Source organism: Gopherus evgoodei, chromosome 1 (genome assembly GCF_007399415.2).
Source record: "Gopherus evgoodei ecotype Sinaloan lineage chromosome 1, rGopEvg1_v1.p, whole genome shotgun sequence".
Taxonomy (NCBI): domain Eukaryota; kingdom Metazoa; phylum Chordata; order Testudines; family Testudinidae; genus Gopherus; species Gopherus evgoodei.
The window spans coordinates 240,325,107-240,339,334 of NC_044322.1; the positions used below are offsets into that span (position 1 = coordinate 240,325,107).

The 14,228-nt window shown below is 43.9% G+C and overlaps 1 protein-coding gene across 1 annotated transcript in view; it reads left to right on the forward strand.

Moving 5' to 3' along the window:
* The first annotated feature begins 4,482 nt into the window (after window positions 1-4,482).
* The window catches only part of ITPR2 (inositol 1,4,5-trisphosphate receptor type 2), a 374,378-nt gene continuing 364,632 nt past the window's right edge, over window positions 4,483-14,228 (forward strand). The window contains exon 1 of the mRNA XM_030540942.1: window positions 4,483-5,057. Within this exon, the coding sequence (XP_030396802.1) occupies window positions 4,966-5,057 (92 nt within the window). The 5' untranslated portion in view covers window positions 4,483-4,965. The remainder of the gene's footprint in view (window positions 5,058-14,228) is intronic.

Sequence of the window (14,228 nt, forward strand, 5' to 3'; positions counted from 1 at the left end):
ATTGCCCCATAAAGAACTCTCTTAACACCCCCCACACACCCCACCCCAGATCCACCCCCACTAAGTCCCTCTGACTTGGATCCTGCTGCCGGGCTAAGCCTGCTCACCCACACCTGGTGTGCCTGGCATGGGGGCAGGGCCCCATGGTGTTTCTGGGGCATGCCCAGCCCTTGCCCTGACACACTACAGCCAGTGGCCTGTGTTCCTCACTGCCATGTTGGAGTCTCCACATTTATTTATTGACAAATAAAATTTGCAGAATTTTAAAATATTGTGCACTGAATTTTTAATTTTTTGGTGCAGAATCCCCTCAGGAATATGGGGTTCTGTGCCGCTGTGATGGTGGGACTGTGAGGAAGGTGGTGGGCAGTAGGGAGGTCTATGGGCGGGGGGTGCTGGGTGTGCAGTGTGGTGTGCAGGGTGCTGTGCAGTTGTGGTGAGAGGCCAGTGGGGGATTTCTCTGGGAGGGGTGGGGGCTGGGCACAGAGATTTGTGGTGGAGGTCTCTGGGTGAAGGGGCGCTTGGTATAAGGGTGGGGCACTGGGCAGGGGGGCAGTGTGGTGCAGGCCTGCCTTCAAAGGGAAGGGGCATGCTGGCAGCACGGGGCTGGGCAGGCCAGTGTGCATCTGGCAGCTGCAAGTTTGTAAACAGTGCCCTTCTGCTGGGCTGCACGGAGCGGGGCTGCTCCTGTCGCGTTGTGCCTTATTGCCCTGAGCCCCTTCACTCTGGAGACTGACCATCCCTCCCTCCCTGCACCTTGCCCCATGGGGGCCCACAAATATGTTTGGCCCCTGGCCCACAAAAAGTTAATCCAACTCTGATTCCATCATCATCTTGGACCATATTCTCCTTTTTCTTGATAGGCTTGTTATGAAAAACATGTCAAGTTCAATTCTATTTTTTTAGCCACCATCTTCAAAAAATGTATATTCAGAGATGAGCAACCATTTTTAGAAGATTAGATTAATGCTTATTAATGGTGCCATATGAGCAACCCTTAAATCTGAAGTTTTTCTTGCCATAAAGGGGCATTGGCAATGCCAACTTCTGTCAGATTATTTTCCCCAGTCAGCCCTTTGACCAACAGATTTGACCCAATTTTGGAGAGAATCCACTTAGGAATACGAGTAATTTAGTAATCATACTGATTTAAGTCCCAATCCAGCAAAGCATTAAGTGTATAGTTAACTTTAAGTGTGAGTTGCCCAGTGACTTCAGTGGGTCTGTCCATGTGTTACAAGTTAAGCATGTGCTTAAATATTTGCTGGATTGGAGCATTTGCCTTAACTCTTCCTTTTTGTAAGCACCCTGTAAACAGAGTTAATTAGTGTTAATTATCATTAACTGTGGGCACCCCTTGAGGGAGTGGGGGGAGACTGTCAATTCATTTCACATATGTCACTGAGCTGCTGTGAGAGGGTAACAAGTTTCAGTCACTACCACCTACTAGGCCCAGATGTGAACAGTTGGCCTAGAAATGAAAGGAGATGGGATCCATGCATTGGCTTTCTTGTTGAAAAAGAGACAATCCAATGTGCCCATATACTCTGCGAATCAAAACACAGCAGATGGCACCACTTCCATCCTATCAGCCTTCACTCTGCCCTAATAAGTAATTCCTTAGTATTAAAAGAAAAAAAAAGATTAAAATCTTAGTTAGCCCACACTCTTGGAATTCTTGAAACTCAAAATAACAGGATACTGTGTATATAAATACTGTGAAAGGGCAATTTACTCCCAGGGCCATCGTATGACAAGTTTTGGCCTAGAATGAACAGTAGTTGAGGTCAGGCCAAATTCTAAAGTTTTTATTCAGGAAAAACTCCTGTTGACTTGAGGAACTTCAGAATTTCCTCTGCTATTAATAAACACTGATGCAGGGCCATTTATGTGCATGACACTTCACAGAATATAGAAAAGATAATCCCTGTCCTGAGGAGTTTGCAATCAGATCAAATATGCGATAATACTTAATTTGTAGCTGAATTATAAATTGGTGACAAACCAGTTTCAGTGGGTCTAACTCAATGTTGTCCACACCAGGCTTCATATTTTTATTTTGCTCACTTAGAAGAGCCTCTATATCTCCATTCTTCTATTTTACTAGTCAGTTCCACAGTGAGTCTATCTACTTCTGAAGGAATTTCTACATAATCTTGCTCCACCTATGTATCTCTCTCATTTGTCCCTCCTCCTCCAGTTTCCTACACTGTTTTTAACTTCCAATTTTTACTATTCTGTCTTTTTCTTGTCTTCTATCATTCTTCTCACTACTCCTAAAACACTATACCAATCATCATCTCTCTCACCACAAGCTCTCTGGACCTGCAATTGGATCTATTTGGGATGGACCTCTCTGCCTGCACAAAGTCCAGTAGTCTTCAATGGGACTCTCTATGGGTACAAACCGTGCAGACCCCCTTGCAGGCATGGGCTCTGGGTTTGCAAAGAGCTGTGCATATTTGACTGCACAAATATTTTACAATGACTCTTTGAAAACCTTGCACATATATCACAAGTTTAACCAGTTCCCCATTATATGGCATAGTGTGCCTACTGTCGGTCTACATTTCCAATGTTTTCTTGTCTTTTCCCTAAGGAATGTATGCACTGGAGCAGATCCTCAGCTGGTATCAGTTGTGATAGCTTCAGATGGAATGAAGACATTTTACACTAGCTGAAGATCTGTCCCATTATCTTTGATTTTTTTTTTAATCTTTGGTGGAAGGTAGGCCCCATGTAACAGTCTAACATTTTAAAGTTTCATTACATTAGACTTTGAGACTGTCATATTTCTTTCCTATACCTGTTCCTGTTTGTTTTATATTCCAGACTAGTTCCAAGCCCTTAAATTGTAGATTTGATCCTTTACATTGCTTCTATCTGCTCTATTCAGACTGCACAAGCGGACAACATATACATGCCAACCTGTGATGATGGTTTTTAAGTAAGTATGTAATACTAAAAGAAGCCACAAAATGAAAAAACAATGAAAAATTGCAGAGGGAGGAATCTGGAATGTTATAGAAACCATTTCTTAAAATGCTAAATGGGTAAAGCTTTCTCTTGCCCTCATCTTGAAGATTTAGCAATGTCCGATGTAAACGTTTACATTAATAAAGAATGAGAAAAGACTTGGTTTTGTGAAGGTGGGAAGTTAAATGAGTGGAAAATAAAGTTGGCACACTTTCAGTTTGTTACTCATTCCCAAAAGGTTGGAGCTTCTCTCACGCAAATGTACTGTTCTTATTACTTTGAAGTAAGCAGTTGATCATGTTATTCATTTGACCACTAGGGTGCATGTCACAGCTTGCATCGAACATCGTCCTGCTTTATACAGGCAAGAGCAAAGGGAAAATAACACAATTTTGGGGCCTTGTGCTCCACTACTCAAATTCTCATTGGAAATTTTTGTTTGAGTGGAGACTACAAGATTAGGTCTTAAATTTCAGTAATCTTTTATTATGCTACAGGTCTTTCTGGAGCTCCTTCTATTTCTTAATCAGAATTTTGGCCATCCTTATTAAATCAATGGCAACTTTCTAGAGTCAGGTATTGAATTATCTGCTCCAGTAATTCCTCCTAAAGTGATCAGAATGAATGATAGAGGTTATTTTCTTTTTAAAGAAAACTTTATTTTTATTGTTTTTATATAAAATATCAACACTATGAAACAAAACATATACACACACATGCACAACAAGGAAATAGCATATAAAAGTCTCAGGTAGATTATTTGTAAAACCTGTAAACAAACGACTCTCAGCCTGTACAGGTCATGCAGGGCATCACTTATAGAAGTGACTAAATAGATAAATAAATGAGACCATAACTTATGCGCTGTGGGAACTGTATAAACTGCAAATGTATGCAATAGTTTCATGTGTGACCAAGACGTTATTTTCAATAAAAATGATTAAGTGCCTGAGGTTTGCATCATATTAAATGAAGGATCAAATTAAGTGCATCGGAAATGCTGACGCGCGAAAGAGGAGATGCCCCGAAAAAAAGCAGAGTGGGAGAAAACTACATTACACTCTTACATTTCCTCTTTTCCCTCTGCTCCACTCTCTCCCCGAGCCTGAATGTGGGGTCAAACAGTAGGAAGCAATCCTATCAAGGGATTCATTGGTAAAGTTCTGCTTGGGCAAAGAGTTGTGGGCAGGTTTAAAATAGATGAGACAGAGAGAGAAGGGGAAATCCGATGTCAAGGAAATACAGCCCTGCAAACTGGGCCCAGATCAGACCACCCTAGCTCGGAAGGGCTCCCGGCACTGATGCCCGGCAGCCTTAGGTGCATCGCCCCCCTGCACAGGCAATGGCCGGTGCGACTGGGGAACACACACACACACGCACTGTTGCCTTTCGGCCGCCTGTCTCCTGCGCGCCCTCCCCCCCACGCTGCCGTGCTCTGATTGGCGGGGACGCCCGCACGAGCCCCTCCTCCCGGGGGCTCAATACGAAGCAGCCTTTGCAAAAAGTTCAGTGGGAGAGAAAAACTGCGAGCGCGTTGGGGAGGCAGGAAAGAGACCCGAAGAGGGGCTGGGGGAGGCAGATAAGAAGGAGGAAGCAGGAGGAGGGATCCAGGGGGACATCCCCCATCCCGCAGGAGAGGGAGAAGGACATGAGGAGAGGACGGAGGAGTGCAGCAGCAGTAGCCCGGCGCGGATCTCCCGCAGCTGCGGGGGCGGCGCGGTGAAAGGAGAAGGACCCTGCGAGGAAGGAGGCGGCGACGGCTCAGGATCCAGGCTCGCCCAGCAGCTCCGGGCGGCTCATGCCAGGCTGCGGCCGCGGGCAGGCAGCTGCTGCCACCGCTTCTCCTTTGGCTGCTTCCCCTTCGCAGCTTTGCAAACAAGCATTGGGCTTTGATCGCCGCCGGGCGGCCCCACCCCCTCGCGTGCGCTGCGGTCCCTCCACCCCCCAGGCTGCTCCGTGACCGGGGGAATGAACGGAAAATGATCAAAAATGTCTGACAAAATGTCCAGTTTTCTGTACATCGGGGACATCGTGTCCCTCTACGCGGAAGGCTCAGTCAACGGCTTCATCAGCACCCTAGGGTAAGGAGAGGGCTGGGGGTGTGTGTATGTGCTCAGTGTGGGTGGCCGCTCTCCCTGTGCGGCGCATGTAGCAGTTTTCTGGGACCCCCCCCATGTAAATGTCAGGCTGTGACATCTCGCTGCAGGACAGGGACCCGTGGAGAGAGCATTAAACATTGCAGCACAGGAAACAGCGGGGAGAGGAATGTGCCGTGTAGCAGCAACAACTTCACAACCTTCTGTAACGAGAGATAAAAGTAGGAAGTGATTTAAAAAAAAAGTTCTCGAAAAGGCCTGGGGAAGTAGAGCACTTTAGCAGCTTTGCTGGCAACAGGCTGTTACACAGCGACACTTTCTTTTATTTATTCTCACACCAGCCCTTCTCTCCTCAACTTGATTTACTAGCTAGAGCAGAAGCTGATTGTTAGGGAATAAGGTTAGCCCTCTCTGAAGTTCAAAATCAGTACTTGGAAAGAAAGAAGAAAAAGTTTCCATGGATTATTTTTTTTAAAGTTTGGCCTATTCTTTTTTTTTAAAAAGCAGCATATCCTTCTTGGGGCTGTTGTTACTGAGCCAAACCTGCTAATCACATGCATTTGGCCAGTCCTGGGTGCATTCAAACTTCTGGAAGACATATTCCCTAGCAGCAGTTTGTCATCCTTTTAATAATTAAACCACCAGCACCTGAAATCCAACAATCCTATTATATTTTAATACCTCAGGGCAATGGAACTCATCATCATAGAGCCTTCAGGATTCTAGAACCAAGAAGCATTTAGAACCTTCTGGGTTTTAGTCTGTATGAGTGAAATCCTGGACCCATTGAAATGGCAAAACTCCTGTGGACTTCAGTGGGGCCAGGATTTTATTGTGTGCCTGTGCAAAACTTCATAGTCTTGCCATTCCTCTTGACCCATCTCTGAGAGCACCCTGAAGAAGTTGGTCAGATAACATGGTAGTAGAAAAGAATAGAAATAGAAGTCATTGGTTCTAAACTCTAACAACTTGAGTGTTCAGGTTCTGTTGCGAAATGGAAAAGAGTAATTTCTTACTAAAACCTTATGCTTAAAATATTAATGTAAGCATCACAAAATATGGAACTTGGCTAGGTTTTCTAATATCTCTTAATAAGTAATGCTATTAACATTTGTATCACATTGGTGTACAAGGCCCTGATCCTGAAAACACTTACGGTATTCACTGCTTAATATTAGGCACCTGACTAGACCCATTAACTTCAGTGGCGCTATTCAGTTGTTTAGATTTAAGCATGTGTTTGTTAGTGTTTGCAGGATGAAGACCCGAGGGCCTCACTTGAATGGTGCTGAGCACTTACAACTTCTGTTAAATCCACTTGAAATATTGTCTGATGACTACAGACTTGTGTCCCAAACTTGCTCTATCCTGTAAGAAGTGCAGCATGGGGGCTCTTTAAGACTGTATTTTAAAAAAAACACCAAAACTTACATTTTGCAAGAACTTAGTTCACAGAGAAATCTAATTCTTTAAAACAAACACATTAGGAAAAGGGAATATGTTCATTATTTTTAACTGCAGCTCCTAAACTTATTCTACACTACTTTGTACATCATACTTTACAATTGTTGATAAAGGCATGCAGGGGTGAAAACTTTGAATTTCTTCCTCCACTTTGTAACCAACTTGTTAATTCTTCAGCTGCAGTTGTCTAATTACCTGTTTGTCTATCCATTTGGTGGTGGATTTGATTTGCCTAAAGTCTTTTCTGTTTTTAACATTGATCAGACATTTTATTCCCTGTAGATGATTTTTCCCAAATTTCTCTCTCTCTCTCTCTCTCTCTCTCTCTCTCTCTCTCTCTCTCTCTCTTTCTAAAAATGACTTACTGAAGTAGCTTTTCTTCAGGATTTGTCAGTAACCTGAATGTTTTGGATTATCCTTTCAGTTTTATTTTGAAAAATATCCACTATTGAAAAATTCTGTTGTTGATACATATAAAAATGACATTGATAATACCTTATTATAAAACCAGCATTGTTACAAAGACATGTCCAAAGGCTTTGGTAGTCCACACTGATGTCAGTGTGAGTCAAACAGTGCCAGTGGATTTTTTTTTTTTTTTTTGTAGCAAGTCCAAAGCAAATGTGTCCTTAATGATCTGTCCTTAGAAATGTCTTATCGATTGTATGAACCACAATGATTCTCTTGGCACGTATTGGAACAAAGCAGCTCCAAACCTAAGAGTTCCACTGGGTTGTTTTTTAAATAGTGGCTATTAAACACCAAGCACTATATTCAAACTAATAGTTAAGGTCTAATCTATACCAATGGAAGATAACAAAATTCACTGTTAAGGCTATGACTTCATCCTCTGCTAATTAACCCTGCTGTGCCTAAGAGTTACAGGACATATATAAGATTGCTTATATTCTGAGACTCCTACCCCAGGAAACTTTGTGGTGAAGTAAGGATGGAGTGGACGCTTTAACAATGAATTTCTGTGGTTTTTTGTCTGTCACTTGGATGTTTAATGTTATTGGAAGGCAGCTGGTGTTCAGTGTCTTTCATACCTTTCATCTTACTTTCTGTTCGCTCACTTCATCTGCTTGCAAACATCTTTGCATGTTGTATTCCTCCATGTCTAAATTTTGTCTTTCTCCTACCACTTATGACTCTGGTATGCATTTCACATCTCTGTTTTGCTGACTCTTGGAATTCTAAATCCCATCTCAAAACTTCTCCTGTTTTCTGCACCTTCAAATAATTGGATGGCTCTTCCTGTTTTTGCAAGCTCTGTATTTCTTCTCAGTTAGGACCTCTTGTTGTTGAATTGTTTTATTTGTGTTATACAGCTAGAGTTGCAGGTTTGTCACAGTGGTAAAAATGTGTCAGGCTGATTTTTCTGTTTGTGACTTTAATAAAGCAGTGTTTCCCAAATGGTGCCTCACTAGGTGAGGTTTGGTGGAGGGAGGGGTCAGATCAAATTTGAGTGAGTGGCATTGGGATGTTGGGCACACCTGGGAGTGTTGAAGTTATGATACCCAATAATATGTTCTGTGGCAGTGGTTGCAATCATTCCCTTTAGGTTGGTAGCAGCTATGCAGGGGTAGTTTCACCAGTAGTAGTTTCTGAGAAGAATTCTGCTAGGAAATCTGTCCCGCTGAAAGGGGAGCATGCTGTGGAGTGTGAGTGTTCATGAGTTCCTTTACCCTCAGATCTTTCTTCCATTATCCAGAGCAACAGAGCCTCTTTCATATACAGGTGCTTCTTATGTGTCTGGAGGAAGTGGGGAGCAGGCAGTGGAATTGCTGTCTCTTCACCTGACTGATTTGGGCCCTCATTTCCAGATTTTACTACTGTCCAGACTGCATAGTAAATGGTAGCCATGTAGCCCAGTATTTTCAGAGGCTGTAGGAGAGGGAGATAAATCACCTCATAAACCGGTGTCTAGGTTATTATTTAGTTCACCACGTAGCCTAACACAGCTCCAGTAACTTTAAATCCAGCTCAGGTATACTGATCGTGAAGAAAAGACTGTTTTTTGTTTTATTTTAAGCTGCCAAAGGCTAATTGTTCCTTAAACAAAGCATGAGTGAGGCAGATCTATAAATAAGACTTAAATGTGCACAATACCTCTCTAAGCAAGGAGGTCTGTCACGTAAACGGACATCGCTCCTTACGGAGTTGAATGAGCCAAGTAAGTTTGTTTGAGGAATGGAAGTTTTAAGTAGATGCCTAATTCCCCAGGGTTTTTTTTTTTTTTTTCTCCTGAGGCAGCACTTTCCTCACTCCCATTTCCTCTGGGAAACTTTAATTAAAAAACAAAATTATAAATCCAAGGATGAGGGATTTAAGGTCGAGTTTGGGATCAGTTTAGTGCCTCGTAGAGCCTAGAAAAATGTATTTTGCACTTGTAGTGCGGATGGAGCTGATAAGCTTATGATCATGTAGGAGCTCTGACACTCAGATGCAAATGATGGGTACAGTGTAAGAACCTGAATAGACATCTCGCTGTTTCTACCTTATGATTGTATTCTTACTTTAAAAATAAAAAGGAAGCCCTTGTATGCATAAACAAGATCACATTGCATGAACCAGCATTTCCATTGCATGGGAAAATCTATCATTTTGATTGTATTTTTTCCGTTCTAAACCAGAACAAAAAGCTGAAATTTCCCACAAAATGCAAATTCTGAACCATATCCATTTGGCACCATCAAAATGCTTTGTTTCAATAATATTTCAATTAATTTTGTTTCCACTTTTAAGTACAATATATGTTAGACATATAGGTATAAATATAATATAAAAGTGGAAATGAATTCAACCAAAAATTTTGAGTTTGTCAAAATGAAATGTTTTTTGACTTTTCGTACTGAAATTTATTTAAATTGATACATTTCCGTGACACATTTTGATTTGGATGGAACACTGTTCTGTTGAAAAACAGTTTCATCAACATTATTTTTTTTTTTTCCAACCAGCTCTACCATTTAGATGAAAAAATCAGGGATCTTTTTTTGATGTGTATTCCAGTGCTGTTTGGTGGCTTCTACAATGATTGTGTCCCCCTTGTGCTGGGTGCTGTATGGACATATAATAAGAGACAGTCCCTGTCATGAAGAGGGTATAATGCAAGTTGCTAAGACACACAAAGGGTGGGAGAAAAGAAGTACTGTTGTTATTGTCTACAGTTTTGGAAAGAAAATGGAGACGCAGAGCGACTGAGGCCCAGATCCCCAAAGGAATTGATTTCAATGGGTATTAGGTGCTGGTCACACAGGAAGTCTTTGATAGAGCTGGGAAATGAGCCCCTGTCTCCTTGGTCCTAGTCCAGTGCCTTAACCATGAGACCAGTCTTCCATGTTTTAAGAGTAAAACTGGAATAGTATATTATGAACATTTTTATGAATGGAGAATTAAATTTCTGTAGTCTTCTGGTACAGTGAGAAGAAAAAGTGTGTGTGTGTGTGTGTTAGGCAGCCGCATCAGCGTCTGGAGGGGGTGGGGGAGAAAGTAATGCCAGCTCTGAGCTTCCTGGGGGGGGGGGGGTTGGCTGATTGATTCATTAGTCAGAAATCCAGTGGCTACATGCCTTGTCTTTCCTCAGTAATGCTGCTCTGTGCAACTGCAGATGGAAACCTCATGGAACATCGCTATGGAGTGTACTGCCTAAAAGGCAGCTCTTGGTGGGGAGGGACAGGGTTTACCCCCTAAAGAAGAGCAAAAATGGTGTAACATTTCAGCATATGCATATTTTTTTCCTTTAGGTGGCCGTTCAGTGTTGTCTTTATCTGCTTCTGTTAGCCCCTTGGGACAGATACCATACCTTTCTACATCTTTCATGAAGTCCCTAGCAGAATTTCAGCCTAGGCTTTGTAAGACCCACATTTAGCATGATGTGGCTTTACTGAACCCAAGCTTCGTGCATAGACTGCATCTGTTGGACTCTGAGGAGCAAAAAGGTCAAGTAGAATACTGAGTGTTGAGTGGAAAGATGCTAGCTTGAGTACTACAAAGACCATGCAAATTAAAATTAGTAGCGCTGGTGGCCTGAGAGATAAGCAAGTCATAGTGACCTGGGGTGCTTAACAATCCATGTAGTGTACATGCTATTCCCACTCCCCTGCAATCATACTGCCTGAAAATGTGTGATTGGTGAGGCACATGTTGCACTGGCTTCTTTATTGATGTAGTTTTATTCTGCTTTTATGAACTAGAGAAATGTTAATACTTGGGACGAATGACAAATCAGTATCAGGTGCAAGCCTGGTAGTTAGTGATGTCAAGCTTTCTAGAGTGGCTCATGAGCCTGAGTGCCAACCTCAGGGCAAAGTAGGTGAGGTAATATCTTTTATTGGACCAGCTTCTGCTGGTGAGAGAGACAAGCTTTCGCAATTACACAGAGCTCTTCTTCAGGTCTGGGAACCTAACTCAGGTTGTGTATTCTGTACTTAGATTTCACCAACTAAGCGGCAAGTGTGAACTCCTCAGGCACTACAACAGCCTTAACATGGAGTCAGTCAGTCCCCTTGGGCTCTCCTTTATCTTACCACCCAGGCAAGCCTGCCTTTGTGATTTTTTTGGTGTAAGGGACCATCTAGCACAACAGTATTTAGGTTACTCCCAGTTCCAAAGGACCAGTCACTTATCCCAGGCCAATTGCACTTCAGATCTCAAACCAAAGGCAATGCTTGTAGCTAATCCTGTAATACTAAACTAAAGATTTATTAACTAAGGTCAGGTCTACACTATAAACTTACATCAGTATTACTCTTGCTCAGGGGTGTGAAAAATCTACACTCCTAAGTGATGCATTTATACTGACTGAACTCCCAGGATAGATAGCACTGTCTCCATGGGAGAGCGTCTCCCATTGATATAGCCATGTCAAGATTAACTACACCAATGGGAGAAGCTCTCCTGTTGGCATAGCAGTGTCTTCGCTGAACTGCTACAGTAGACCTGCCCTAAGGAAAATAAATGACTTGTTTACAAGGTGAAAGCAGGTAACCATAAACGCACACATGAGATACAATCTTAGGTTCCAAAAGATAATAGTAGCTGCTATAATATGCAGGGCCTACATGTCTTTTAGGGCTAAGCCAAGCAGCTTGAGATCCCTTGCTCAGACTTAGAAATGTTGCCCTCTCTGAATTCTAAGCAGCTAAGAGATTTCAATTTCTCCTTAACAAAGATTTTTATTCCCTTCCCCAGGGCTGTCCTTAGGGTTTATGGTTCCCTAGGCGGGATTATTAAACTGGTGCCCCTGTTCCTGTCTTGCTCTTAGCAACACAAACGTAAGCTTACACTATTGGAAAACTTGTCACATGCATATTATTAAAACCAGTTTAACATAATGAAGCACACTGTAATGCTGATGGACTAAAAAGTACTAAAAAGTAGCACAATATAGAAAAAATTCTGATTTGACAGAATGATGCAAATATTTTTTTTAATTTGTCAACATTTTATTGGAAATTTCTGTGAAGAGGTATTGAAACAAGGATTAGTTTTTAATTAAAAGCAATCTTTCTGGCTTTTTTGGCTGCAAAATCAGTAATAATGTCATTGTATGACAAAGACAAAGTGATGTCTTGTTTGATTGCAAGAATAGCAAGACCAGTCAAGCATTCCTGACTGACTCCTTGCAGAGCGGAGATAGTTTTTAATGAGCTTTAGTTTGAGAAACTCTGTTCTCCTGATGCTACTGTTACAGGCAGGGCCGGCACTGCCATTTAGGCAGCCTAGGCAATCGCCTAGGGCGCCAGAATAATTGGTGGGTGCCGTTTTGCTGGAGGGGGCGGCAGGCAGCTCCGGTGGAGCTGCCGCAGTCGTGTCTGCGGACGGTCGGCTGCTTGCGCGGCTCCGGTGGACCTCCCGCAGGCACCACTGCGGCAGCTCCACCGGAGCCACGGGACCAGCGCGTGGGGTGGCGAAATTGCCATTCGCCTACGGCGCTCAAACCCCTAGCGCTGGTCTTGGTTACAGGAATTGTCAGGAGAATACGAGTGGCAATGTACACGTTAGGATATATGTCAACAAGTTTGCTGGTATGAGTAAACTGTTTAATGTCCATCGATTTTGCATGTGGCAGCACTGATGACAGTGTATTCAATTCTTTGTACAGTTCAAGTCCATTTAAATCAAAACAATCGCCGTGCTTCAGGAGGCTCTCTAGGTTAGGGGTCCCCAACGCGGTGCCTGAGGGTGCCATGGTGCCCACAGGGGCCTCTCAGTGCACCTGCGTACTGGCTGGTGGACGAGCATCTGCCGAAATGCTGCTAAAATTCGGCAGTATTTTGTCGGTGACGCCTCTGGATGACACCGCTTGCCGCCGATAAGCAGCGTCATCCAGAGGTGTCGCTGCTGAAATGTCATAGAATTTCGGTGGATGCTCGTCCACTGCCATGGTCTTTCATCTGGTGACAGCCAGAAGAAAAAGTTTGGGGGCCACTGCTCTAGGTTCTTGCACTTTGTCATTAGTTGCTCTTGTTTTCCTATTTCATTGAATGTATTCCTGCTCAGCCCACCTACCAGCTGAGTGAATGGAAACCCAGGCCGACAGTGGGTTGAGTGGCTCAGCCAGGGTATCAGCTGCCAGCCTGCTCAGCCTGCTGCCAGCCTGGGATTCCTTGGGGGTCCCCAGGCCAGCAGCGGGTGCTGAGGGGGGCTGGCAGCCAGGACCCTGGGTGGCAATGGGGCAGCAGCTGGAACCCCAGAGCAGCAGCGGGCTGAGCCACTCAGCCCACCGCCGCTTGCCACTTTTGGCATGTGTGCCGTAGGTTGCCAACCCCTGCTCTATACACTAGTAAGGAGATGAGTATATTACAGTTGTTTGAGGGCTCTATTTAGCAGTAACAGGGCTATAGGAAAGTCAGTCAATATTTTATTTCTCTGATGAAAACTGGCCCACTCCCTTCCCCATACCAACTTGTCACAAATAATTGTCAACAACTTAATTCAGGATTGTTAGCAAGCTTTTTTGGCAAACAAATTTGTTAAATGACAATCTAAATGGCAATGCAATACTGCTTCCATCCTTGGCTCACCCCCCCAGCCTGCTGGTCCAACGGCTGCAGTAGAGGAGGAGATAGGTGGAAAACTGCAGGACCGCAGAATCCACCTCTTGGGGTGCAGAGTGGCGGCAACAGCAGCAGCAAACCCTCAGGTCCGATCACACGGTGATGGGCACCACCGCCAGCCCAACAGACCATGGTGAAGTTAGCACAGCATCTGATCTTGGGGACGGGGCGCCCATGGAGCCACAGCAGCTCATCTTACCCTGTGCAGCTCCCTGTGGATGGGATGGATCACTGCCAGCCCGGGGGAGAGACACGCTCCCCAGCTAGAGTGACCAGATCCAGATGTCCTGATTTTATAGGGCCAGTCCCGATATTTGAGGCTTTGTCTTATATAGGTACCAATTACCCCCACCTAGGGTGACCAGACAGCAAGTGTGAAAAATTGGTACAGGGGTGTGGGGCAGTAGGAGCCTACATAAGAAAAAGACCCAAAAATGAGGACTGTCCCTATAAAATCAGGACATCTGGTCACCCTACAGGTGAATTCCTTCCCTCACCCCGTCCCAGAGACCCCAGCAGCCAATCCCCTCCCTGAGACTGTGCTGCATTCGGCTCTCTCTAGGACCCAGCAGCCCTGCTCTTACATGCTCCACTGCTTCCTGTGTGTTCAGGCTCCTGGCAGAGCGGT